General features: G+C 43.3%; 1 protein-coding gene across 3 annotated transcripts in view; it reads left to right on the top strand.

Moving 5' to 3' along the window:
* PARG (poly(ADP-ribose) glycohydrolase) overlaps positions 1-20,946 on the top strand; it is a 213,011-nt gene extending 192,065 nt beyond the window's left edge. For all 3 annotated transcript variants that reach the window (XM_073596909.1, XM_073596907.1, XM_073596908.1), the window contains 2 exons: positions 19,661-19,789; positions 20,138-20,946. In XM_073596909.1, coding sequence (XP_073453010.1) covers positions 19,661-19,789; positions 20,138-20,244 — 236 coding nt within the window. In that variant the 3' untranslated portion in view covers positions 20,245-20,946. The remainder of the gene's footprint in view (positions 1-19,660; positions 19,790-20,137) is intronic.
* Positions 20,947-27,334: the final 6,388 nt, after the last annotated feature.

Genomic DNA, 27,334 nt, shown 5'->3' with positions numbered 1-27,334 from the left:
AGGCAATACTTGTCTTTGTACTCCTCACCTGGTTGCCGTCACACATGCTTGACACCATCTGAACCAAATAAGTTTATCTTGGTCTCATCAGACCACAGGGACATGGTTCCAGTAATCCATATCCTTAGTATGTTAGTCTTCAGCAAACTGCAGGCTTTCTTGTTCGTTATCTTTAGATGAAGCTTCCTTCTGGGATGACAGCCATGCAAACCAATTTAATGCAGTGTGCCGCGTATGGTCTGAGCACTGACAGGCTGACCCCACACACACACCCCATCAACCTCTGCAGCAATGCTGGCAGCACTCTTATGTGTATTTCCCAAAGACAACCTCTGGATATGACGCTGAGTACGTGCACTCAACTTCTTTGGTTGACCATGGCGAGCCCTGTTCTGAGTGGAACCTGTTAAACCACTATATGGTCTTGGCCACCATGCTGCAGCTCAGTTTTAGGGTATTGGCAATCTTCTTATAGCCTAGGCCATCTTTATGTAGAGCAACAATTCTTTTTTTTTTTTTTTTTTTCAGATCCTTTAGAGTTCTTTGCCATGAGGTATCATGTTGAACTACCAGTGACCAAATTTAACACACCTTGCCAGCGGTTTAGACATTTAAAGTGGTTGTAAACCCACTAACAAAAAAATAAAAAACCTGCAAGATGAAGGCATAATGAGCTAGTATGCATAGCATACTAGCTCTTTATGAAATACTTACCTTAGATCGAAGCCCCCGCAGCAGTCCTTGTACACTGGTCTGGCTGGCGACATCACTCCCAGAGCTACTTCTGGGTATCGTGGATTCCGGTGCTGGGATTGGCCGGAGCCGCGATGACATCACTCCCACACATGCGCGCGGGAGCCGCAGGTAATGGCACAATAGCTGAAGCAACGGCACGAATGTGCCGTTGCTTCAGTGCGCATGTGCCAATGACGTTGGCACATGCTGATTTGGGGATATCTCCTAAACCATGCAGGTTTAGGAGATATCCGGGGTAGCTAACAAGTAAGCCTTATTATAGGCTTACCTGTAGTAAAAAGTGGTTGTAAAGGGTTTACAACCACTTTAAGGGAAGTGTGTTGAGTTATTTTGAGGGGACAGCTGTTATACTGTTATACAAGCTGTACACTCACTACTTTTACATTGTAGCAAAGTGTCATTTCTTTAGTGCTGTCACATGAAAAGATAATAATAAAATATTTACAAAAATGTGAGGGGTGTACTCACTTTTGTGAGATACTGTATACGCAAACACTTTTGACACCTGTGACTGCAGAAATACTGCAGTTTAGCTTTATGCAGGTATATGTATAGTTTCTGTGTAGTGCGTAAAGCGGAGTTCCACCCAAAAGTGGAACTTCCGCTTTAAGCACTCCTCGCCCCTTTACATGCCACATTTGGCATGTCATTTTTTTTGGGGGGGGGGGGGGGGGGATGGGTGAACAGTTTTGAGAGGGACTTCATGTCCCACTTCCTGCTTCCGACTTCAGGTCGCCAAGGCGGACCCTCCTCTCCCCCTAGGTGGCCCCGCCCTCTTGGCAATGCTGTGACCTGTCCCAGAAGATTGCCTGTCCACTCGGAGAGAGCAGCGCGACTCAAGCATGCGCAATGCCCGGCCGTGAAGCCGCAAGCGGTCACGGCTGGGTGCCCACGGTTTCTATGGCGGCGCCGCGGAGAGGAGCGAGGCTGCAGGCGGCCGCATCGCTGGACCATAGGACAGGTGAGTGTATGTTTATCAAAAGTCGGCAGCTTTACTTTTTGTAGCTGCTGACTTTTTTAATAAACTGTAAAAAGTCTGGAACTCTACTTTAATAGTAAACTATATTTTATGAATGTATTTAATAGTAAAAAAATATAAAAAAATAAAAACTTCACGTATTGTAAAGTGATCAAGATAAATTTCTGTGCAAGGATTTTACGCCTATGCATTTGCAGTTCATTATAATTGGGATTACAAATGAAGGCAATGAAGCCTGGATAAATGAATAGCTTGATTAAATGTTGACTTTGAACAACTCTTTAATTGATCATTACATATCAATCTTTTGGATGATAAGGGGTTATTTATCTCAATCAAGAGAAGCTACATGTTGTTGGAATGTGCAAAGGATTAATAGTTTTGATTCCAACTATTTTAATGGAAAATTAGAAGGTTTATTTATAGGATAGCAGTGGTTTCACTCAAAAATTAAAAAACCCAACTCCAGGCATATACATCTTAAAGGGGTTGTATGCATTAAGGTGAAAAACCTTCTGTAGTGCAGCATCCCCCCTTTTACTTGCCTGAACTTGATTGTTTCAGCGACGGGTACGAGCACAGCAGCTCCAGCACATAGATCAGTGGAGAAAGGGTACCACCCTGTCTAGTGCCATTGCTAATTCTGAAGGCATTCGATAGGTGGCTGACTCTCTCCTAGGGATTGACATAGAGAGACAGTATGAAGTTACGCATATTTGTGCAGGACCTAATTTTTGCAAGACTTCAGTCCCAGGAATAAAGCCTGCCTGGTCAAGGGAGATCTAAGCGTCGAACAGGGACAGGCAATTTGATAGTGTTGGCGCGAGTATCTTTATATCTACGTTCAGGGACGATCCTGGACGGGGTGCAGTGCACCCAGGCGCCACAGAGGTGGGGGCGCTGAAGTGCCAGAGTGCTCCCCTCCCCCCTCCTCCTCCTCCTCCTCTTCCTTGTTCGTAGGCGGCTCTCTCTGCTGGTCGCTGCCTCGACCTGCCGAGTGCCGAAGCCCACCCCCCTCCCTCCTCCCTCCTCCTCCCCCCTCCTTCCTCCTCCCCCCTCCTCCCTCCTCCCATCAGAGGAGGAGAGCAAAATGAGATCGGAGCGGCTGTCTCTGCCGCGCGGTGACGTCACTGGGGGGGGGGCGGCCCGCCCATGCCCAAGCCCAACGTGTTCCAGTACTCCTCCTTTGACCTCCTGTGTCTCGATCCCGCCTGCTGCCCAAGCCTGACACGCTCCACCCGGGCGGCGCGGCTGCACACTGTTCTCTCCTCACCAGCTGCCGCCCGGGTGTTTTAAATTAACGTAATGGGGGGGATGTTTGTCCTGGGGGGGTATATACTAATGTAGGGGGAGGGGTTTCTCCTGGGGGGTCTATACTAATGTAGGGGGGTGGTTTGTCCAGGGGGGGTCTATACTAATGTAGGGGGAGGGGTTTCTCCTGGGGGGGTCTATAGTAATGTAGGGGGGGTGGTTTGTCCTGGGGGGTCTATACCAATGTAGGGGGGGTGGTTTGTCTTGGGGGGGGTCTATACTAATGTGGGGGGGGTGGTTTGTTCTGGGGGTCTGTACTAATGTGGGGGGGTGGTTTGTCCTGGGGGGGTCTGTACTAATGTAGAGGAGGTAGTTTGGCCAGAGGGGTCTGTACTAATGGAGGGGGGTGGTTTGTTCTGGGGGGGTCTGTACTAATAGAGGGGGGTGGTTTGTCCGGGGGGTCTGTACTAATGGAGGGGGGTTTGTCCTAGGGGTCTGTACTAATAGAGGGGGGGTGGTTTGTTCTGGGGGGTGTGTATTAATGGAGGGGGGTGGTTTGTTCTGGGGGGGTCTGTACTAATGGAGGAGGGGTGGTTTGTTCTGGGGGTCTGTACTAATGTAGGGGGGGGTTGTCCTGGGGGGGTCTATACTAATGTAGGGGGGTGGTTTGTCCTGGGGGGGTCTGTACTAATGTAGGGGGGTGGTTTGTCCTGGGGGGGTCTGTACTAATGTAGGGGGGTGGTTTGTCCTGGGGGGGTCTGTACTAATGGAGGGGGGGTGGTTTGTCCTGGGGGGTCTGTACTAATGTAGGGGAGGTAGTTTGGCCGGGGGGGCTCTGTACTAATGGGGGGGTGTGGTTTGTCGGGGGGTCTGTACTAATGGAGGGGGGTGGTTTGTCCGGCGGGTCTGTACTAATAGAGGAGGGGTGGTTTGTTCTGGGGGGTCTGTACTAATTGAGGGGGGTGGCTTGTTCTGGGGGGGTCTGTACTAATGGAGGAGGGGTGGTTCTGTACTAATGGAGGAGGGGTGGTTCTGTACTAATGGAGGGAGGTGGCTTGTCCTGAGGGGGGTCTATACTGATGGGAGGTCTGTACTAGTGAGCGGCGCACTATGTTTCTTCCCCCACCTTCATATTAGCCAGGGAACAAAAAAAAGGAGCAAAGAAGAGGATTGTGGGACATGTAGTCCTGAGGACTGGCAGCCCCACTGTAACATGGAAACTGCAGCCCACACAGCATGCTCAGCTGAATGGGAGAGAGAGAGCCAGAAGCCTGGGAAAGCTTTCAGGGAAGTACACCCAGGACTCCAGAGGGAGAGGGCAGTGCTGAGGGAACACCATCAGAGAGAGAACCCCGCTGACCTCCGCCACCAGAGGGAAAGCCACACAGCCTGGTGCCATGCCTGGCAGAGAAAGGAATGGAGTCATTGCCAGAATATAGATCTGGGCTCTACCCAATGGAGTCGCCACGGGCAATTCAGAGTGAGCTGACTCCTGATCAGAGGAACCGTTGCTGTATCGCTGGGTCAGGTTAGAGGGCCGATCGGTCATTATCTACTAACGTTCATAAGAACTGCAGTCTCTGACCATCTCCTGTACTATGTCTGCAGTGTCTGACCATCTCCTGTACTATGTCTGCAGTGTCTGACCATCTCCTGTACTATGTCTGCAGTGTCTGACCATCTCCTGTACTATGTCTGCAGTGTCTGACCATCTCCTGTACTATGTCTGCAGTGTCTGACCATCTCCTGTACTATGTCTGCAGTGTCTGACCATCTCCTGTACTATGTCTGCAGTCTCTGACCATCTCCTGTACTATGTCTGCAGTCTCTGACCATCTCCTGTACTATGTCTGCAGTCTCTGACCATCTCCTGTACTATGTCTGCAGTCTCTGACCATCTCCTGTACTATGTCTGCAGTCTCTGACCATCTCCTGTACTATGTCTGCAGTCTCTGACCATCTCCTGTACTATGTCTGCAGTCTCTGACCATCTCCTGTACTATGTCTGCAGTCTCTGACCATCTCCTGTACTATGTCTGCAGTCTCTGACCATCTCCTGTACTATGTCTGCAGTCTCTGACCATCTCCTGTACTATGTCTGCAGTCTCTGACCATCTCCTGTACTATGTCTGCAGTCTCTGACCATCTCCTGTACTATATCTGCAGTCTCTGACCATCTCCTGTATTATGTCTGCAGTCTCTGACCATCTCCTGTACTATGTCTGCAGTCTCTGATCATCTCCTGTATTATGTCTGCAGTCTCTGATCATCTCCTGTATTATGTCTGCAGTCTCTGATCATCTCCTGTACTATGTCTGCAGTCTCTGCTGATCATCTCCTGTACTATGTCTGCAGTCTCTGATTATCTCCTGTACTATGACTGCAGTCTCTGATCATCTCCTGTACTATGTCTGCAGTCTCTGATCATCTCCTGTACTATGTCTGCAGTCTCTGATCATCTCCTGTACTATGTCTGCAGTCTCTGATCATCTCCTGTATTATGTCTGCAGTCTTTGATCATCTCCTGTACTATGTCTGCAGTCTCTGATCATCTCCTGTATTATGTCTGCAGTCTCTGACCATCTCCTGTACTATGTCTGGGGGCTTTTTCTAACAGAAGCCCTCTCTGTGTGCATCAGAGAGACTCCCCTCCAGGTCTCATTAGTGTAAGCTCTTCCTGTATTTGCTTTATTGTTAAGCGATCATGGGAGGATCCTAGGGTAACAAAGACTTCTTAGGGGAGCATCTCTGTGTTTGAGTCATTGCCATAGAAACATTTGTAAAGGGGAGGAGTTGGTAAGATGACCACGCCCACGTGGGGGCGCCAGAAATATTTCTGCACCCAGGCGTCTGTGACCCTAGGATCGGCCCTGTCTACGTTTTAGTAGCAATATACACTGTAGGTATGTAGTTGGGTCCTTCCTCTCTTTCGGGATATCCATCAGGTAAGTGGCTGTATTGCGAGCGCTGCAATTTAGCTAGGGAGTTGAAAACCTTTAGAAATCTCAGGGCCAAAGGGTCTGGCAAGTATTTATAGTATTAAGCCATAATTCCGTCCGGCCCTGGGCTTTTTCTGGGCTTCATCTGTTTCAATGCCAGGATGAATTCCTTTAGAGAGAGTGGGGCCTCTGATTTCCTGGCATTCAGAGCAGGTAAGGGTTTTGAGCAGTATTGGTCTAGAAACTCCAGAATCTGGCTATCTCAATGATGGTCTGTGTGATGGATATTCTGTTGTGGACTTGAACAGTTTCTGGGGGGAACATGAGGCATCGTCCAGTTCGTCTAACATTATTGTAATTCCTGATGGGTTGCTCGAGCTTGTAATTTTTTTGTGGTGTGTTCCCAGGCAAGCTATGCGGTTAGTGAGTTTGAGGAGAGTAGCCTGATGCTCCCTTTTATGTTTTGCTGCCATTGCTAGATGAGATCCCCATGCCACACATTTATACCTCTCCCGCTGTAATAGGGGAGACCATTAATAGTAAAGTACTCTGTCCAGTTATGTTGAAGGGAGTTTAGATTGCTTGGGTTGCTCAACAAAGAGTCCAACCTCCATATTTTCCTCCATAGATCTATCTCAAGGAAGGTCAAGGAGAGGGTTTGCTCCCAACTTTTTATCATTTTTTGTCTTGCTTTCTAAACAGGAAGTGTGATAAGAATGTTAAGACTTGTATAATGAGGATTATGTGCATTTCTTGTTACAAATATTGATTGTATATATTTTTAGATAGAAACATCTTATGCTGCTTGAGGAACATTGCAGACAGTTGTGCTGGGGTGCCTCTCACATATACCTAGTGAAGTGACTAACATACGTTGCGCCTGTTTATCTACAGCCATCTGTCCACTGCATCAGTTCAAAGTCCATAGTTTACACAGGATCTCTCCACTATTAAAAGCAGGGGGTGGGTATCTGAAGTCTCACATTGCAGATCTCAGCAAGGACGGCTCCGACCCCTGACTGGATGTCAGGGACACACCCCCTCCTCACAGTACATGGGGAACATGCAGAGCTAAGGATATCAGTCACAGGCTGTGTGCTGGAGCTCCCTCCACCAGCACCTTTTTTATCTTTGTGTCAGAAAAACCTTTTCATAGTGACTCATGATGATAGCTGAGAAATGAGGCAGCAGAGAGAAATCAAGCTCAGTGGTTTTGCGATACAGATGTATGTGCTCTGTTTACATTTCATGTCAGAAGTTTGCAACCACTTTATTTCTATGTGCTGCAAAGCATTACGGCTTGTCAGAATGTACAGAGCAAAAATAGATGATATCCTGCTTTCTTTCAGCATACACAAATGCAATGTGTGGAGTAAACTGTACTGGTCTCTTTGTTTAACTGGAACTCTATCAAAAGGAGTTATACTAGAAAGGAAAACATAGTTCTTATTTCCTAGATAAACATGTAAAAAAAAATGCCAGCTTGATTTAAATAGACTCAGTATTTGTTAATGCCTTGAAACCTTATTTCTATTCTGCCAAATACAATTAGATGGAACACAAAAATAGCAGTCTCAAGGCAAAGTTCATGTCTCCACCTGTATTTTCCTTGTAAGTGTTTCACAGCTCAGCAACTCAGCAGAGGCTTCAAGTGGTTGTAAACCCTTTACAACCACTTTATACTACAGGCAAGCCTATAATAAGGCTTACCTGTAGCTACACTGGATATCTCCTAAACCTGCACAGTTTAGGAGATATCCCTGTATCTGCATGTGCCGACATCATCAGCACATGTGCACTTAAGCAAACTGAAGCAATGGCATGTATGTGCCGTTGCTTCAGTTGTACTGTGACGTTACCGGCAGTTCCCGTGCACATGCGTGGGAGTGACGTCATCGCGGCTCCGGGCCAATCACAGCGCCCAATTCTGGGCGATACCCAGAAGTAAGCCCCCGTGGAGATGTCGGCCGCCGGAGCGGTGACAGAGGACTGCTGCGGGGGCTTCGATCTCAGGTAATTCATAATGAGCTAGTAAGCTATGCATACTAGCTCATTATGCCTTTGTCTTGCAGTTTTTTGGGGGGGGGGTTTGAATTTTTTAAAAGGGTTTACAACCACTCTCAGGCTTGTAGTTAAAGGAGAAGTACAGCTAAAGCTTGTTGGCTGTACTTCTCCTGTGGATCACAGGAGTGTAGTCCGTTCTGCACTCCTGTGACCTGTTTTCAGGGGCTGACGTCACAGAGCCGGTCCAGGCTGGGGAAAAATCGCAACCATATGGTCAGGATCCACCCAGAACCCTATACCGACACCTGGCCCAACCTCTCAGGGAACCGCTGAGAGCCTAACAGTCGCCAGCTCTCTGCTCACTAAGTGCTGAGAACCGAGCGATCAGTGGTGTTTGATCGCTCGGTTCTCAGTGTTAAAGCCGGCAGGGGACAGATACAGCATCGCTGATGCTGCATCCACCTGGGTAGATATGATTCTGGAAAAAAAAAAATACTATACTTTTACTTTATACTTTACTTTATACTATACTCTTTTAAGTACACAAATAGCTTGAAAACAAGAAAATAAAGTCCTGTGCAACTTAGCATTAACTAACATAAAAAAATCAGCCATAATGGTCAATAATCATAACAAAAAATCTCCTCTTTGTCCAAAGAAAGCAAAAACTTTTGGCACTTTATCATATTCACAAGTCTGGTTTTGTCTCTCCCTTTCAGAGATTCACCACCCCTTGTAAGCTTCTATGGCTTCTCACTACAGGGGTAAATTTGCAGTGGAGTATTTTACATAAGAAACCACCACAGCTTGGGCAGCTCATGGACTCCATCCATAACAATCCTTGGGACCCTCTGTGGCCACCTATCAGACTATATATTTGTGTATATATAGTCTGATCAGTATTTTTTTTTACAATAACTTGCTTATGAGCCCTACAAATAGCCAGAATAAAATAGCAATATTTGCCCCCCACTACCACCAAACTTCAACAAGGGTCGCCACAAAGTTTGCGAACATTGATCAAAATTTGCAAAACTGAGAACAAACCTAGGAAGATTCTTTCATCCTTAATAAAAATAGGTTGCTTCTTATGTGGCAAATATCTTATTGCACTTTGTCACCAAAAATTCCCTCTAGTGGCTAATCCAACCTTTTTCAACCAGGATGCCAAGGCTCCCTGGTGTGCCTTTTAGGTTCTTCAGGGGCGCCTTGGAAAAATGCCCCAAATTGCCCGAAAATTGTAAACAAGCCAGCAGGTGGATCAAGCCTGGCTTTTAGTTACACAAGGCCACAGGTTGTTATTGTGCAACTTTACCTTTAACTTGGGACACCATTCCAGCCAACAACCTCTGACGTCATCGGTTGATAAGGTGGACATCGGGGCACCAGCACAGCAACCTTTTTTGACCCCCTCCCGCCCCTCTCTGTCATCACTAGAGTCATATCTGCATGGGAGAAAATGAGGGAGAAGAAATGCTGGAATACCAGTGTGCAATAGTGTATTTGCTTTGTAAGAATAAATAACTTCTAATGTAGGGTGTCCTACTTGTGTGGATGCTGTTGCAATATAAAATTAAAGCTCAAAATTTGTTGTTGAAAATGCAAAATCCTTTTCCTTCAACAATACAGAAAATGACAGCTGCGTTCATTTACTGTAATCATGCAGTTATGTCTGAGGTTTTATCACTCTGGAGTATTTCAATACCCCAACCAAGAAACACCTACAGAGGAGCACTGCTTTTGACCATATGTGTCGTTTCATTAATTTACTGAGCTTTAACCACTTGCCCACCTGGCCAATTCTGACACTTTTCTCATATACGTAAAAATCAGTTTTTTTTTTTTGCTGCAAAATTACTTGGAGCCCCCAAACATTAAATATTATTAGAGGAAAGCGGGACTGTGTCTGTGTCAGATCCCCCGCTGAGCAAGCGGATTCCACATAGCAGAGGCGCCCGTGTAAAAGGGGCCCTATAGCTTAATAAACCAATGAGTCTTGATGATATTTATCACAGCTTCTAATAGAACCTTGAAGCCTAGATTTTAGACCAGTAACTGATCTTTCTAATCAATCTCTTCTAACCACTTAATAACCAGGCTTATTTCTGATGTTTGTTGCTTACAAGTAAAAATCTGTATTTTTTTGCTAGAAAATTACTTAGAACCCCCAAACTTTATATATATATATATATATATATATATAAAATATAATTTTCGCAGAGGCTTTAGAGATTAAAATATCGGTTGTTGCAATTTTTTATGTCTCGCTGTTTTTGCGCAGCGTTTTATCAAACGCAATGTTGCAATGTTTTGAGAAAAAATACAGTTTCAAGAATTATTAAAAAAAACGCAATATATAATCCAATTTTTTTGTAAAATATGAAAGATGATGTTAAGCTGAGTAAATAGATACCCAACATGTCATGCTTTAAAATTGTGCATACTCATGGAATGGTGCCAAACTACTGTACTTAAAAAAAAAAAAAAAAAAAAAATCTCCACAGGTGATGCTTTAACCAATTCAGCCCTGGAAGATTTGGCTGCTCAATGACCAGGCCATTTTTTGCAATACGGCACTGCGATGCTTTAACTGACAATTGTGCGACGCTGTACCCAAACACAATTGATGTCCTTTTTTTTTCCCCACAAATAGAGCTCCCTTTTGGTGGTATTTGATCGTCTCTGCGGGTTTTATTTTTCGCACTATAAACAAAAGAAAAGCGACAATTGTGAAAAAAACACTATCTTTTACGCTTTGCTATAATAAATATCCCACAATTTGGTATCAAAAAAACTAATTTTTTTCCTCAGTTTAGGCCGATATGTATTCTACATATTTTTGGTAAAAAAAATCACAATAAGCGTATATTGATTGGTTTGCGCAAAAGTTATAGCGTATACAAAATAGGGGATAGATTTATGGCATTTTTATTATTATTTTTGTTTTATTACTAGCAATGGTGGTTATCTGCAATTTTTATCAGGACTGCGATATTGCGGCGGACAAATTGGACACTTTTGACACGTTTTTGGGACCATTGACAATTATACAGCGATCAGTGCTATAAAAATGCACTGATTACTGTATAAATGTCACTGGCAGGGAAGGGGTTAACACTAAGGGGGGCACAAGTTACCAGTTTAGAGTTAGAGGAGATCTAGTGCTGGAATGGTTGCTCTCGCTCTAATGTTCATGGCGATACTTCACATGTGTGGTTTGAATGCCGTTTACATAAGTTGGGGGGGGGGGTGTGCTTAAAAAAATGTTTTATTACAATTTTTTTTTTTTTTTTTTTACACTGTCCCTTTAGAAAAAATGTTTTTATCAATGTTATTGCTATCGAAAAAAAATTGATCATCCCTTGCATATAGCAATACAGCATGACAGGGTCTCTTTATGGAGAGAACTGGTATCTATAAGACCCCAAATCTCTCCTCTAACTTTAAAAGCAAAAGCTCAAAAAAATACATTTTGGATCTTTTGCTTTAAAAAAAAAAAAAAAAAAAAAAAAAAAGCCTGGTTTTCGTGCAGGAATGACGTCATGTCAGTGCCTCGGTCCTCTAAAGCAGTGTTTCTCAACTCCAGTCCTCAAGGCGCCTCAACAGGTCATGTTTTCAGGATACCCCTCAGATGAAACAGCTGTGGTAATTACTAAGGCAGTGAAACTGATCAAATCACCTGTGCAAATTAATGGAGAGCCTGAAAACATGACCTGTTGGGGCGCCTTAAGGACTGGAGTTGAGAAACACTGCTCTAAAGCCTCTCTATTGCAGGCCACCCGCGGTGCCGGATGGGTCCCGGGCTGCACTGATCAGTCAAGTAAGCCTAGAAAGTGGCAGGAGGGGGGTCTACTCTGAGCACCTCTATCTTGTAGAGAAAAAAAACAATACCGGCATTATGGCATATTGCTGCAACCATAACCCCGGTATTCCACTTGCCGACCAGGACGTCATTTATCTATGGCCCAATTGGCAAGTGGTCAAGCAGTTTTCTTTGTACTGTGCTGTTGCAAGCATGGAAATTGTATAAGAATATTGGTATCATTGAAGATCAGCGAGTCATAAAAGAAAATAATAAAAATAATCTGCCTACAAACAGGAAAACTTTACTCCACAGATGTTTTGTGAGTTAACCAATGTATATGAGTATCCTAGAGATTTTTTTTATTTTTATTGAAAGGATAGAGAGAACAGCAGATCACAGTAGCAGTGAATAACAATGGCAGGCTCCACTCCAGTGGTGATAGTTCAGGGCTCCAGTAGCTGCTGAATGTGATTCTTTCTCTCACCTCTTTTGGGTCCTGTGGCCATCCTCTTCAGCTATTGAATGGCCACTGCACAGTGGCTAAGTGGTTGGCACTTCTGGCAGCACCAGAGTTGGTTTAAATCCCAACCACGGCACAACCTGCCTGGAGTTTGCATATTCTTCCTGTATCTGCATGGGTTAGGAAACCCACGCAGGCACAGGAAGAAAATACAAACCCCAGGCACTAACCTACCAGCATCTTTGGAGTGCGAGAGGAAACATTAGTACCTGGGGGACCAGGTACTACGGTTTCCTCTCACACTCCAAAGATATGCTGGTAGGTTAATTGACTCCTTTATAAATTGGCCCTAGTATGTGTATGCATTAATGTTAGTGGCGGTGTGAGTTGGGGACCTTAGATTGTAAGCTCCTTGGGGCAGGGACTCGTGTGAATGTTAAATATACTGTATATAAAGCCCTGCGTACATTGTCGGTGCTATATAAGTGCTTGTAAAAAATTAATAAATTATAATTTGCATCATCCCTGATACTATTGTCAACATGCTAAGGTTGAGCTGCGCTGTACACTGCATGTGATGTACGTTATTAGAAAAATAACATTCCATTTTAAATTATACTAGCTTACCACTTGCACAGAAAATGCACTCCTGGAATATCACTGTACTAATGGCAGACTGCTGTAGAAATAGTGAAATATCAGACAGACACCATTTTCCTGAGAACATGTACAAAACAAGGCTGTAAATCACAGTTAAGAGAAGAGAGACTGATGATTGATTTGCCCTTCAGGTAAATTCTGTTCAACAAGCCATCTGGTAGAAGTTGTATAGAGATTATTATAAAATGCAATGACATCTCTTTGAATGCGGCTCAGAGTAATGAAGTGTAGACAGAACAAACCAGGTTTTGGCTAGTGATCCCATTTAGGCCTTGAGATTCATTGTTTTATCCTCAGGAAAGGTTTTAAGAAAGCTAGAAATTTGATTGTGATATATTATAGCATATAGCACAGGCTGTTCTCTGTTTTCAGTTTAGGTGTTTTGTGTATTTTTTTTTTTTTTTTTCTTGAATGGGTATAGTGGCAGTAAAAAAAATAACAAGGTTATGTAAACATATTAAGGTCTTTAATTAAAAGAAGGTACCGCTAAGACCCCATACACACTATACAACTTTTGTTGTATGGTTGCCTTTAGATTTACCAAAACCATGTAGTGCAAGGGCCTGCCTGATTGCCCCTTAAGGTTTAACCTCATATTATACGGTTTTGGTAAATCTAAAGGAAAAAATCTACAGAAAACTGTATAGCATGTATTCAGCTTCAGTTGTGTTTTTTTTTTTGCGGAATTTGTAAATCCGTAGTAGATTTTAAAAATGCTGGGATATAGCAAAGGTGACAGCATAGCAGACACTTTTTTGAGGTTCTGTTTGTCTACAGTATGTTAAGCTTTGGCTTATGTCCTCTGATAGGAGAATGCACTGATTTTCTTTTTTAGTTCTGGGAGTAAATTTCAGCTAGCGTTGTAGAGTTCTGTAAACAAGCCTTTATCACCAAAGAAGCAAATGGAGAGCCTGAAACCCAGTGCAGCAGATTACTCACTGAAGAAAAAAGTGTACTTAACATTTACCTTATAAAAACAATATTTTTGTCTTAATAATATACAAATTACTATTGCTTCCTTTAAAATTTTGGAAATGTGTGTGTATATAAATAGCATGTTTTTTTATGTATGTGTGTGTGTGTGTGTGTGTATATATATATATATATATATATATATATATATATATACACACATATTTATTTATGTAACGGTATTCAAATTTACAAAAAAAAAAAAAAGAATTAAAGTTAATGCTGGCGTATTTTAAAAATCTCTAATGGCAATCCAAAATCTTTTTAGCCCACCCATTGATGTTTGGTCCGTTTATCATTTGTGGCAATTCTTCAGTGCTACCCTGGTCCAGGTCAAACACCCTAGACTTACCATTCCATTCAAAAACCTGTGTAGTGAGGAGTTGTGTGTCCCTCACTTAAGCTGGCCATAGATGGGTAGAATTTCAAATGAAAATTCTTGGTAAAAAAATGTTCTAAGAAAGTTTGTTTGTTTTGTAATCATTAGTGGGTCAAGTCCGCTTTTGCTTTTCAAAATAAGAAAATTTGAAGGAGCAGGACGGAAAATTTGTGTATGTGGTTTTCGTTTGGTAAAGTCTATTTATTCCAAATTCAGATGATAAAAGCAAACAGAAGCCTACAAACAACATGTTCTGAGACTTTTCCTGAGACTTTTTGTTTGAAATTCTATCCAGTTACTGCCAGCTTTACTGTCTCAGATATGTAAGCTCCTTGTAGCTCCTAAAGCGGGATACCCCCTGCCCAATATTCATAAGTGGGAAATAGATGCCAATGATGTTCACCTCAGTACAAATAGATGGAGGCATCTTGTTTGTTTACAAGAACAGAGATTTAGGATTTTTTCACAGTGGTATAGGGTACTGGCACTTCTTTATAAGAAATACCCCAATTTCTTTTGGAGTTACCTGAAAACGTGTCCATTCTAGGTGAAAGTACAGCAGCATGTGCTTTAAATTACCTCAATGAACTGTGGTCACCACCCGTTGAATTATCTACTGCACATTAACTGTGTTCCATAAATGCTCTACAAGTCTTCCTTGAATGTTCATCTCTGTAGGCGCTTGCATAAATGCATTGTGCAAGCAGACATTTACTCTCCCCCCCCCCCCCCCCACTTCAGTCCTCAACTATATCACCCCAATTGGGCTTCCCAGTAGAGATACCATTCCCTATGACCGTAGGCTGTTTCTTTTAGGCCTCACGCCCCTAACCCTTTTAATTTTCTGTAAAACTGGATGGTACTGGTGCAAGATGCATGCTGTCTGATTTGCTTAGAGGTTTCCTTAGGCACACTTGAGGACTAGCCAAAATGACATTGTCCTAATAATATGCCTGGTTCTGTAGAACTGTAATTTTCCATGTCATACCCTGGGTTTGTCTATCAGTTAGTTTAATTGATTCTCAGCTGCATATAAGACTTCTGCATGTGACCTTATATTTGTGCCTTTGTCCTAAATAAAGTATTTTAAAAAATAGCTAATGGCAGCTGGCATAAACAAAGGGGAAATTCTTCTATCAAAGCATCTGTAAAATGCTTCCCCACTGGAAACATGGCATAAATATCCATTTCTTCAGGATATGAAGGAAATCATAAAAAAATATCTCTTTAGAGCTTTGAAACATGCTAGTAGTGTGTACATTATTATTGTCAAGACAAAAATATTAAAAATATTGCTTTTATAAGGTAAATGTTAAGTACACTTTTTTTCACTGAGTAGGTGGTTTTTCAGAAAGTTGTGTAGGGGTTTATTGGGTGGTAAGGAAGCACTAGAAAAGTGAGAGCAGGGACTTAATGGTTCTTGCTATTACACTGGCCTTGTAATTTGCCTATACACAACTTGATACAGACTTAGTACACAGATACTTGGCCCTTTGCTGCTGCCACTGTAAGTCAGTTTTTCTCAGGTTCTCTAGATTTCAGGAAAAAAAATGGAAACACTGGTCTGACAATGAAAGGGGTTCAAATAATTAATGGATACTTCATACATGATCAAGTCTTTAGTGTGTTTTAAATGTAAGTGTCAAAAAATATTAACTATACAAAGCTAAATAAGGCTTCCTGATTATCAGAATCATAAACATTTATTATTTTACAATATAAATCCTAAAATGAAATATAATGCAGATGCAGCCACATCACATATCTTACATGGACACTATACATTGCAAAATAAATACATAGTGCACATTTAATTTAAGCCTAAATCATAGGGATGGCAGTAAAACACTTGCTGCCTCCAGAGTTGTACGCTATAGCAGAGAGAGTTGTACGCTATGGCAGAGCTGTATGCTATGGCAGAGAAAGAGCCTTCCCAAAAAAGGGACTTTTTTGGATTGCAGCATATAACCTCTCAGTTATATGGGGATGATAGTGTTACCTTGTCATTCTCTACATTTAAGGCCCGTGTTGATGGGTTTTTGTTTGCGTCAAATGGCTTTTGCATTCCTATACAAGTCCGCAGTCAAGCATCTGATGACAGTGTGCTCCCTTGTATTCATTCAGCAACTATGTGACCACAGCCACCTCATTTAAATTCTGCCAAGCAATAGGTGATTTTTTTTCCTTTGCCTCGTGCTACATTGTGTGCTTATGCAGGCATCTGCCATCTTTGCGAGTAAATTTTTTTTCCTTAGAAAAGGTATGGCGCTTGCAAATACATATATCAAAGTCCCATATGCGGTTACAGTGCCTTGAAAAATATTCATACCCCTTGAAATTTTGCACATTTTGTTATGTTACAACCAAAAAACGTAAATGCATTTTATTGGGATTTTATGTGATAGACCAGCACAGAGTGGCACATAATTGTGAAGTGGAAGGAAAATTATAAATGATTTTAAATTTTTTTTTACAAATATCTGAAAAGTGTGGCGTGCATTTGTATTCAGCCCCCTTTACTCTGATACCCCTAACTAAAATCTAGTGGAACAAATTGCCTACAGAAGGTACCTAATTAGTAGATGGAGGCCACCTGTGTATAATTTAACCTCAGTATAAATACAGCTGTTCCGTGAAGCCCTCAGAGGTTTGTTAGAGAACCTTATTGAACAAACAGCATCATGAAGGCCAAGCAACACACCACACAGGTCAGAGATAAAGTTGTGGAGAAGTTTAAAGCAGGATTAAGTTAGAAAAAAATATCCCAATAGACACGGAGTACTGTTCAATCCATCTGAAAATGGAAAGAGTATGTCACAACTGTAAACCTACCAAGACATGGCCATCCACCTAAACTGACAGGCCGGGTAAGAAGAGCATTATTCAGAGAAGCAGCCAAGAGGCCTATGGTAACTCTGGAGGAGCTGCAGAGATCCACAGCTCTGGTGGGATAATCTGTCCACAGTACAACTATTAGTCGTGCACTCCACAAATCTGGCCTTTATGGAAGAGTGGCAAGAAGAAAGCCATAAGAAGTCCCATTTGCAGTTTGTGAGAAGCCATGTGGGGGACACAGCAAACATGTGGAAGAAGGTGCTCTGGTCAGATGAGACCAAAATTTAACTTTTTGGCCTAAAAGCAAAACGCTATGTGTGGCGGAAAACTTACACTGCACATCACCCTGAACACACCACCGTGAAACATGTTGGTGGCAGCATCATGTTGTAGGGATGCTTTTCTTCAGCAGGGACAGGGAAGCTAGTCAGAGTTGATGGGAAGATGGATGGAGCCAACTACAAGGCAATCTTAGAAGAAAACCTGTTGAAGTCTGCAAAAGACATGAGACTGGGGCGGAGGTTCACCTTCCAAAAGGACAACGACCCCAAACATACAGCCAGAGCTACAATGGAATGGTTTAGATCTAAGCATACTCATGTGTTAGAATGGCCCAGTCAAAGTCCAGACCTAAATCCAATTGAGAATCTGTGGCAAGACTTGAAAATTGCTGTTCACAGACGCTCTCCATCCAATCTGACAGAGCTTGAGCTATTTTGCAAAAAATGGGCAAACATGTCACTCTCTAGATTTGCAAAGCTGGTAGAGACATACCCAAAAAGACTTGCAGCTGTAATTGCAGCAAAAGGTGGTTTTGACTCGGGGCTGAATACAAATCCACGCCACACTTTTCACATCATTATTTGTAAAACATTTTGAAAACCATTTATCATTTTCCTTCCACTTCACAATTACATGCCACTTTGTGTTGGTCTACCACATAAAATCCCAATAAAATACATTTACATTTTTGGCTGTAAAATTACAAAATGTGGAAAATTTCAAGGGGTGTGAATACTTTTTCAAGGCACTGTATATAGTAAGTAGTGCCAAATTGTGCCAAACCAAATAAACACAAAGAGTAATGAAAGCAAAGTCTTTAGGGTGTGCCGACCCCCCTAGCACCATTAGATATTGTAAGGGATAGTTTCCTTGGTGTTTTATCCGCATATCTTCACCACTTGTGCTTAATAAGGCTAGAATGCAAACTCGCCAGACTCAAATGACCCCCCCCCCCCTTTACAGAGGGTCAATATGTATTTTTGATTTTCGATGTTATCCAGGACAGGTTCTTTTTAAGGCTTCCCCCCTGATCATAGAGGTCCTTTAAGGTATCCTTAAGGTCATAAGGTGGTAAAGAAAAATGCCAGAAAAGTATTTCATAGTGTCGTATTTAATATAATCATAATGAAATAACAAAGCTTAAAAGTTCAACTCACATTTTACAGTGCCTCATAACCGGCACCAGTGTATACAGCTTAGGAGGCTTTATCCTATTCCCGCATGCCTAGCTCAATTCGGCGTGAGTTCCAAGCCTCCACTGCAACACAGGTGTGATGTCATGAAAGCCTGGAAGTGACGGCTCAATCGCTTCGACGTACACTTCACCATTCAGTGTCTTCAGGAAGTGCCTGTCAGTCATTTTGGTGTTCTCTTTTTTTGTTTTTTTTAATCTGAACAGAGACTGAATGACCATTCTTACTATACATAAACACCTTTCTTTGATAAATAGCTGCCCAATGAGGTTTAAAGTCTGTACATCCAGCTTATTACATAGTAGGTGAGGTTGAAAATAGAAACCAGTCCATCAAGTCCAACATATTTAAGTACCTAGCTGCATCTTATGACACCTCTGTAAGCAGCAGCTTTCAGAAATACCCTGAAGTTACATAGTCAGGTTGAAAAGACACGTCTATCCAGTTCAACCATAAAAATAAATAACAATACCATACAATCCCATATACACAATCCTATACCCACAGTTGATCCAGAGGAAGAAGAAAAACCCCAGCAAAGCATGATCCAATTTGCTACAGCAGGGGAAAAAATTCCTTCCTGATCCCCCGAGAGGCAATCAGATTTTTTTCCCTGGATCAACTTTACCTATAAATGCCAGTACCCAATTATATTATATACATTTAAGAAAGAATCCAGGCCGTTTTTAAAGCAATCTACTGAGCTGGCCAGAACCACCTCTGGAGGGAGTCTATTCCACATATTCACAGCTCTTACTGTGAAGAAACCTTTCTGTATTTGGAAATTAAATCTCTTTTCTTCTAGGCGAAAAGAGTGCCCCCTTGTCTTCTGTGTTGACCGTAAAGTGAATAACTCAACACCAAGTACACTATATGGACCACTTATGTATTTGTACATGTTGGTCATATCCCCCCTTGATTTCCTCTTCTCAGGAGAGAATAAATTCAGTTCCTCTAATCTTTCCCCATAGCTGAGCTCCTCCATGCCTCTTATCAGTTGGTTGCCCTTCTCTGCACTTTCTCCAGTTCCCCAATATCCTTTTTGTGAACTTGTGCCCAAAACTGAACTGTGTATTCCAGAGGTGTTATGTGCAAGAAATTGTTAAGATTACTGCCTTGTTCATGTGTTTCATACTTTTTTGCAGCTTTAATACAGCTTCTGGCAGCTTCAGAGACTGGGCGAGATGTTGTGTATTTCACCTTTGGAGACAAGGAGTTAATGTATGATGTTTACAGAATGTATTCCTTCCTTTCTAAGCAGAACAAAACAGTTGGTGAGTAAACTGCATTTCCTTCTTGTTTACTTTGTAGGGGGTCTACAAAAGTTATTGATATTTTTCCTTTGGGATTAAACCCTGGTTCACAGCGGGGTGGTTTTGAAATCGCGCTACTTCAGCGCAATTTCAAATCTGCACTTCAGTGCAATTTGCACTGCCAATTTTATTGCAGCTTGTGACTTCATTTAACAGCAGTCGATGAACAGTTCCATTGCCGGCAATAGGGTGCGACTTGACATATGATTTGGAACTGTCAACTTGCATGACAAGTTGTACTATTGTGAACGGGGGGCTGAAATCGCCATTGTTTGAAAATTTTAACTTTGTAACCTTTTCTGTTTGCAGGTGAAGTTTACAAATTACTGTTGAATTATTACTCTGAGGTGTGCAGGAACACAACTGGAGCAAAGCCGGAGACAAAACTGTATTCCTTTATATACAACTCTTTGTAGGGCTAAAGTATCAAAGTTAAGAACACTTGTGTAAAAAAAAAAAAAGCAAATAATGCTTTGTACCTTTCCACAATAATCTGTTTTTTCTGCTGGTTGTAAAATATGGACTAGCATATACAGTGTATATAAACCATACCTTTTATTCCTATGTGCTTTATATACAACAATCCTTTTAGGACTTTTTTCTTTGATTTTGATTTTTAAGATGTATTATGCTTGACTGGAATATATTTTCCATTGAGTTTTCTTATATTTCAGAGTTCATAATTATTTTATTAGACCTTAAACTACAAATGCATTGCTGTGCCATGCCAGCCTCTGAATGTTCATAATACTTCATATGATTGTAGCTTTGTCACTGCTTCATCTATTTTACAATCCAATCCAAAAGGGGATCAACATCTTTTTCAGAGCCATATGTTTATTTGTGTCTCCCATCATGCATAGCCAGTGATCTAATCTAAGTGCTATGGGAAGTTAAGGTACACAAAAGCAGTTGCTCCTGACTTTTCCCCAGTACCATCTCTTTTATAGTGGATATAGCAGTGCTCTTCTACAATATACTTGGCTTACATCTGTAATGCAAGCACAGCAAGGCAAACTTTTGTTGATTTTGCACGTTGCAGAGTTTTATAAAAAAAATTGTGGTGCAGAATTGTTTAATCTTCCTTTGTTGAAAAATAAAATTTAATAAGTTGAAAAGATTTCTTGGTATTCTTCTTTAAACCATTTGTTTAATATATTCAATAGCATTAATGTTTTAACTATGGCCAGTTGCAAAATGCATTGATGTCTGCAGGGTAAGTATAAACAGCGGAATGCTACGGGGGCTTTATGCAGTCCCTGTTGGAAACACAGCTTGTAACTGACTAAGGGTGGTCCGAAGTGGTAATAAATAGAGGATTCCGTCTCTCTAACAGAGGGTATATTCACATATGTACTTGGTTGTAGCCAGCTGTAAGTTCTGCACAAGTATTTATACCCTTTGACTTTTTCCACAATTTGTAGCATTATTTTAGACTTAAAATTAATTTAAGCCTACAATTTACAGATTATGGAAACAGAATGTTTTAATTGTGTCTCAGTTGTTAATGTACTAAAACAGAGGACTTCAAACTTTTTAAACAAAGGGTCTGTTTACTGTCCTTCAAACTTTAGGGGGCCGGTTTGAGGCCAGTGGGAGCAGAATATGTCCTGGTGTCAGTGGAAGGAGTAAACCATGCTCCATCATTGGTATTGGGGGGAGTAATAATGCTCTATTGTTGGTATCAGTGGGAGGAATAGTGCACCACTATTGGTGGCAGTGGGAGGAATAGCACCCCATCATTGCGATCACTGGGAGGAATAGTGCCCCACCATTGATATCAATTGGAGGAAAAGTGGCCCATCATTGGTATCAGTGGCAGGAACTATGCCCCACTGTTGTTGACAGTGGGGGGGAATATTGCCCCAAGGGCCCATAAAAGCAAGAAAGGGCCGCAGTTTGGAGACCACTGTACAAAAGGCTCAGAGTTTAATAGGTTAATCCAGGGAACTCAGCTGACTCCCCATGGTGGTGTAGGAAGCAATTTGGTTCCTCGTGGCAATATTACGCAGGGTTTGTTTTGCCCTCCTTTTGACCAAAGCTACATGAATTATGAGGTGTTAAAGCATATCTAAACCCGAAAAACAAAAATGTAATAAATTGCAGTTTGAGTCATTTGATGTGGTGGCTACATTAGTTTCCTTTTCTCATGTCAACATTTTTAGAAAGTACAAAAATTACCGGTTGATCTTGCTAAGAATGCAGTGTCCTTGTCGCTTTATGTGAGCTGAAAAGAAAACACAAACATGGAGACATGTTTGTGTGTAGACATGAAGAGATAGAAAGTGTTACTCGCAGTATTACCAGGTGATTATAAAGGGTAAAAAGAGAAGAAATGCAGTTTACCTCTCTTTTGCATCCTGTTTTTTTTTTTCTCCTGTTGGCACATGGTGCATTACATTGAGTAAGCCACAGGGCTTACAAGACCATGGTTCAACAGTGGTTGAGACCTATCCCCTTCAAGGAGGGCAAACATCCTTCTTTGAATAATTAGGGCATTTGCCAAGGTAAGTTGTGAGATCTGTGTCTTTCCCTGGTCCCCAGCATGCTGGCATCTCGATTCCCTGGTGGCTTGTATGGGGGGCACAGGCTGCAACACTTAAATGATGTCGGGGTCATGAAGTGGAAGTTCCAATGGGTGTTACCCTGTCTCTCCAACTCTATTGCACATGCACGCACCATTCTCTTCCTCTTGGCTTGCTCCCTGCAGTTGCCATTGTAGCTCCCGCAGACAGCACTGCCATTCTTGGATGCTTCCTGCATTCCAAAAGTCTTCAGTGCCTGGCGGAGAAGGCTGCATCCTTCCCTCTTTGCAGCAGTGAATGTCATGAGTACTGCTTTGGGGACCCCTAACACCACACATGGCAGATCATAGGCACAAGATCAAATGGCCATGCCAGCCAAGACCTCACTATCAGATTGGGAGGGCAAGGGAGTTTCACGCCAAAGTATTCAGCGAGTGAATCGGAGGGGGTCGTAGCAGGTTTGTGTCCCTAAAAATGTCCAAACCTGCTATGAGCTTTGCAGTTTGACTCCCTTTTAGAGCCTGTCTTGTATGGTGACTGACCTTACCCTGAAAAATGTTTTGTCCCACCAAAGTGTTTTGCTCAGCCATACTCTATTGAAGAGAGCTTCCTTCAGAAACAGACAATCCATGTGGTTGACCCAGCCATTTCCTGTTTTAACAAGACCTTGAAGGTTCCTGTGGAAGATAATCCTGTTTTAAATGACCCAGCGGACAAGAGGTTTGAAGGCCTCTTTAAGGCCTCTTTAAGGCCTTTTCCTCTCTGTCAGGTCCTACTCTACAACCTGTGGTTGCATAATTAGCTATCGCCTGAGACCATGGCTCCATTTTAGGGGACCCTTCTTTCCACCACCACCACCTGGAGCTTATTGCTTGTGGCTTTACAATCCTCTGCCTCAAAAGCTGGTTGGAAAAACTTCCATGCAAAAAAAGAACTTGAAAGGATTCCCTTTTGAGGGAAATTTGCTTATTTTATACCTCCTTGGCACAATGAGGATATCACTGGGGTTAAAGGATAAGTTCACCTTTAAATAAATAAATGCACATCTTTTTGCAGGTAAAAAAAGTTTGCATTTATTCAGCAGATCATCAGGTGCAATGCCTGGATCCTGAAAACACTCAGTAAGCTGTCTGCTGGTACCTCGCATGGGCAGGCAGTTACTCAATGGCAGGAAGAATCAATAGACTACGAGAGTGCTCACCAGTCCATTCACAGTTAAATGAGAACAACAAGCTGTTAGCCGCAATGACTGATGGTACTTTAGGCATTTACTTATGGGAAACTGTAAATGAATGACGCAACTGTGTATGCGCCCTGGACAACCATGCTGTTTTTAAATTGTGGCAGTGGGTGCGAGGAGAAGATCCCCTCGCCTGCTTTAACTGAAAGCCAGGTGGGGGGAAGAGAAGGGAGGAGCTGAAACATTTTACATGTTCCAACCTAAATACGGGTGGAATATGTAACCTGTTCCAAAGGTGAACTTATCCTTTAAAGTACTCTCCTACCCCAGAAAAAGAAGGGTCACGCTCCTGCAGGTAGACCTTCAGCTCCTTAGAGTAGGAAAGGTTTTTCCCAATAAAGGGGTGCCCTCACTTGGGGGGACATGAAGGTGCATCTATCAACCATCTGGTGCTAAGAAATCTCAGAAATCCATGGTTGAGTAAGCTCTGATAGCGTGAAACGTGTCAACCATCTACTCCCTCCCTATATCTGTCAGCTTGTAATCTTGGTCTTTTATGCGGTAATAAAGTGGATCGTACTGAAGTGCAGATGTTCTTTGCTTTCTACAGTGCAGCCTGCAAGCTGGGCTGTCACCCAGTTGTAAGGTGCGTGGGGGTGTAAGTAGAGTGGACCTGACTGGAGCAGTGTATTTTTGGTTTCAAGAAATCTCTAATATTTAGGTCTGTATTTTAGTTTCCATTGGTACAAGCAGGGCCGTCTTTAGCGCAGGGCAAACGGGGCACTTGCCCTGGGCCCAATCTTTGTTGGGGGGCCCACGCTAGCCGTGAATTGGGGCCCCGATTACAGCTTTGCAGAGCGCACAGAGGACACGGGAGGATGTATTCCTCGCTAGCCAGCTGAGAGGGGCGGGGCCGGGAGCTCCACTGACGCTCTGACCCCGCCCACGTGCAGCCTGTGTACTCGGAAAAGAGCTTCTGTAGTGAGAGCCAGTGATCGGAGTGGGAGTGTCAGTGGAGCTTCCGGCCCCGCCCCCTCTATACTGGCTGGTGAATACAGAGGTCCGGGGGTGGGGCCGGGAGCTCCAATGACACTCCCACTCCGATCACTGGCTCTCACTACAGGCGCTCTATTCCCAGTACACAGGCTGCACGTGGGCAGGGTCAGAGCGTCAGTGGAGCTCGTGGCCCCGCCCCTCTCAGCTGGCTAGCGTGGAATACATCCTTCCATGTCCTCTGTGCGCTCTGCAAAGCTGTCATCGGGGCCCCAATTCACGGGTGATGTGGGCCCAGGGCCCACCCAACAAAGCATCAGTGGAGCTCCCAGCTGTTTTAGTGAGAGCAGAGAGTGGAAGCCCCGCCCACAATGTATGTAGTAAGTTTGGCTGGCCAGGTATGTCCTTACACCCATAGAATGCCTGACTGTTTAAACCCTGAGCTGTGTTATTTAACTGTAAAGCTGTGCATTGCTGAAAGTTCTCTGACCATTCCCTGTATAATGTCCGCAGTCTCTGGTAATCTCCTGCAGTATGTCCGCAGTCTCTGATTGTCTCCTGCAGTATGTCCGCAGTCTCTGATTGTCTCCTGCAGTATGTCCGCAGTCTCTGATTGTCTCCTGCAGTATGTCCGCAGTCTCTGGTAATCTCCTGCAGTATGTCCGCAGTCTCTGATTGTCTCCTGCAGTATGTCCGCAGTCTCTGGTAATCTCCTGCAGTATGTCCGCAGTCTCTGATTGTCTCCTGCAGTATGTCCGCAGTCTCTGATTGTCTCCTGCAGTATGTCCGCAGTCTCTGATTGTCTCCTGCAGTATGTCCGCAGTCTCTGATTGTCTCCTGCAGTATGTCCGCAGTCTCTGATTGTCTCCTGCAGTATGTCCGCAGTCTCTGATTGTCTCCTGCAGTATGTCCACAGTCTCTGATTGTCTCCTGCAGTATGTCCACAGTCTCTGATTGTCTCCTGCAGTATGTCCGCAGTCTCTGATTGTCTCCTGCAGTATGTCCGCAGTCTCTGATTGTCTCCTGCAGTATGTTCGCAGTCTCTGATTGTCTCCTGCAGTATGTCCGCAGTCTCTGATTGTCTCCTGCAGTATGTCCGCAGTCTCTGATTGTCTCCCGCAGTATGTCCGCAATCTCTGATTGTCTCCCGCAGTATGTCCGCAGTCTCTGATTGTCTCCCGCAGTATGTCCGCAGTCTCTGATTGTCTCCTGCAGTATGTCCGCAGTCTCTGATTGTCTCCTGCAGTATGTCCGCAGTCTCTGATTGTCTCCCGCAGTATGTCCGCAATCTCTGATTGTCTCCCGCAGTATGTCCGCAGTCTCTGATTGTCTCCCGCAGTATGTCCGCAGTCTCTGATTGTCTCCCGCAGTATGTCCGCAGTCTCTGATTGTCTCCCGCAGTATGTCCGCAGTCTCTGATTGTCTCCCGCAGTATGTCCGCAGTCTCTGATTGTCTCCCGCAGTATGTCCGCAGTCTCTGATTGTCTCCCGCAGTATGTCCGCAGTCTCTGATTGTCTCCCGCAGTATGTCCGCAGTCTCTGATTGTCTCCCGCAGTATGTCCGCAGTCTCTGATTGTCTCCCGCAGTATGTCCGCAGTCTCTGATTGTCTCCCGCAGTATGTCCACAGTCTCTGATTGTCTCCCGCAGTATGTCCACAGTCTCTGATTGTCTCCTGCAGTATGTCCGCAGTCTCTGATTGTTTCCTGCAGTATGTCCGCAGTCTCTGATTGTCTCCTGCAGTATGTCCGCAGTCTCTGATTGTTTCCTGCAGTATGTCCGCAGTCTCTGAACCTCTCCTGTAGTATGTGTATTAATGTGCCCCTTTACTTGCTCAATTATTTGGGATTGCTCCACTGCTCAGTGAGAGGTAATGATGTGCATGAACCTCTAGCAACCAATCAGCAAACAGTAGTGATCTGCTTTAATCTCTAGCAACCAATTAGTAAGTGCTAATGATGTGCTGTAACCCCTAGCAACCAATTAGTGAGCGCTAATAATGTACATTAACCTCTAGCAACCAATCGGCAAGCAGAAATTATGTGCTGTAACCTCTAGAAACCAGCCATTGAGCAGTAATGATAGGCTGTAACCTCTGGCAAACAATTGCAATCACTGCGTGATCTGCTGCAGTAAATTGATTTTGAGTCTACCTGCTATTTTTTGTATGTCTCAGAATGGAGGGGGGGCCCCAAGAAAATGTTTGCCCAGGGCCCAATCAAAATTAAAGACGGCCCTGGGTACAAGTTAGCGTTTTTGGCTCTGTGTCTCCCCCCTCACCTCACCTCATGCTCTTGAATATGCCATCTTCCCTGCAAAAACAGATGGATTTCTATACTCATATTCAACAGCTTCTCTCACAGGGGGTTGTTGCCCCTGTTCCAGAAAGAACATTTCCAGGTTTTCCACTCGACCCTTTTCACTGTTCCCAAGGGAAATGGCAGCATTCGAACCATTCTTGATCTGAAAACTCTCAACTGTTTTGCATGTCCGAAAGCTTTGCATGAATCAGCCAGGTTGTTCACTGCCTCCCTTCTACCAAGGGACCTTCTGGCATCCGATCTTACACATCCCCATCATTCTTCCTCATTACTATCAGCATTTTGCTCTGGGCTTACATTATCAGTTTGTTGCCTTTCTCTTTTGCCTGTCCACAGCACTCCCGGGTCTTCACCAAGGTGCCCCATAATTACTCTGCTTTCAGGGTATCCATATAGTGGAATACCTTGACAACCTCTTGCTAAAGGATCAGTCCATATAAACTCTGTCAGCCAATGTCCAATGCAAAGATTTGGATAGCTCTTCAGCC

This window comes from Aquarana catesbeiana, linkage group LG08, assembly GCF_042186555.1.
Source record: "Aquarana catesbeiana isolate 2022-GZ linkage group LG08, ASM4218655v1, whole genome shotgun sequence".
In the NCBI taxonomy this organism is placed as follows: domain Eukaryota; kingdom Metazoa; phylum Chordata; class Amphibia; order Anura; family Ranidae; genus Aquarana; species Aquarana catesbeiana.
Note: the sequence above shows the minus strand (reverse complement) of the source record. Positions and strands in the feature narration are given on the sequence as shown.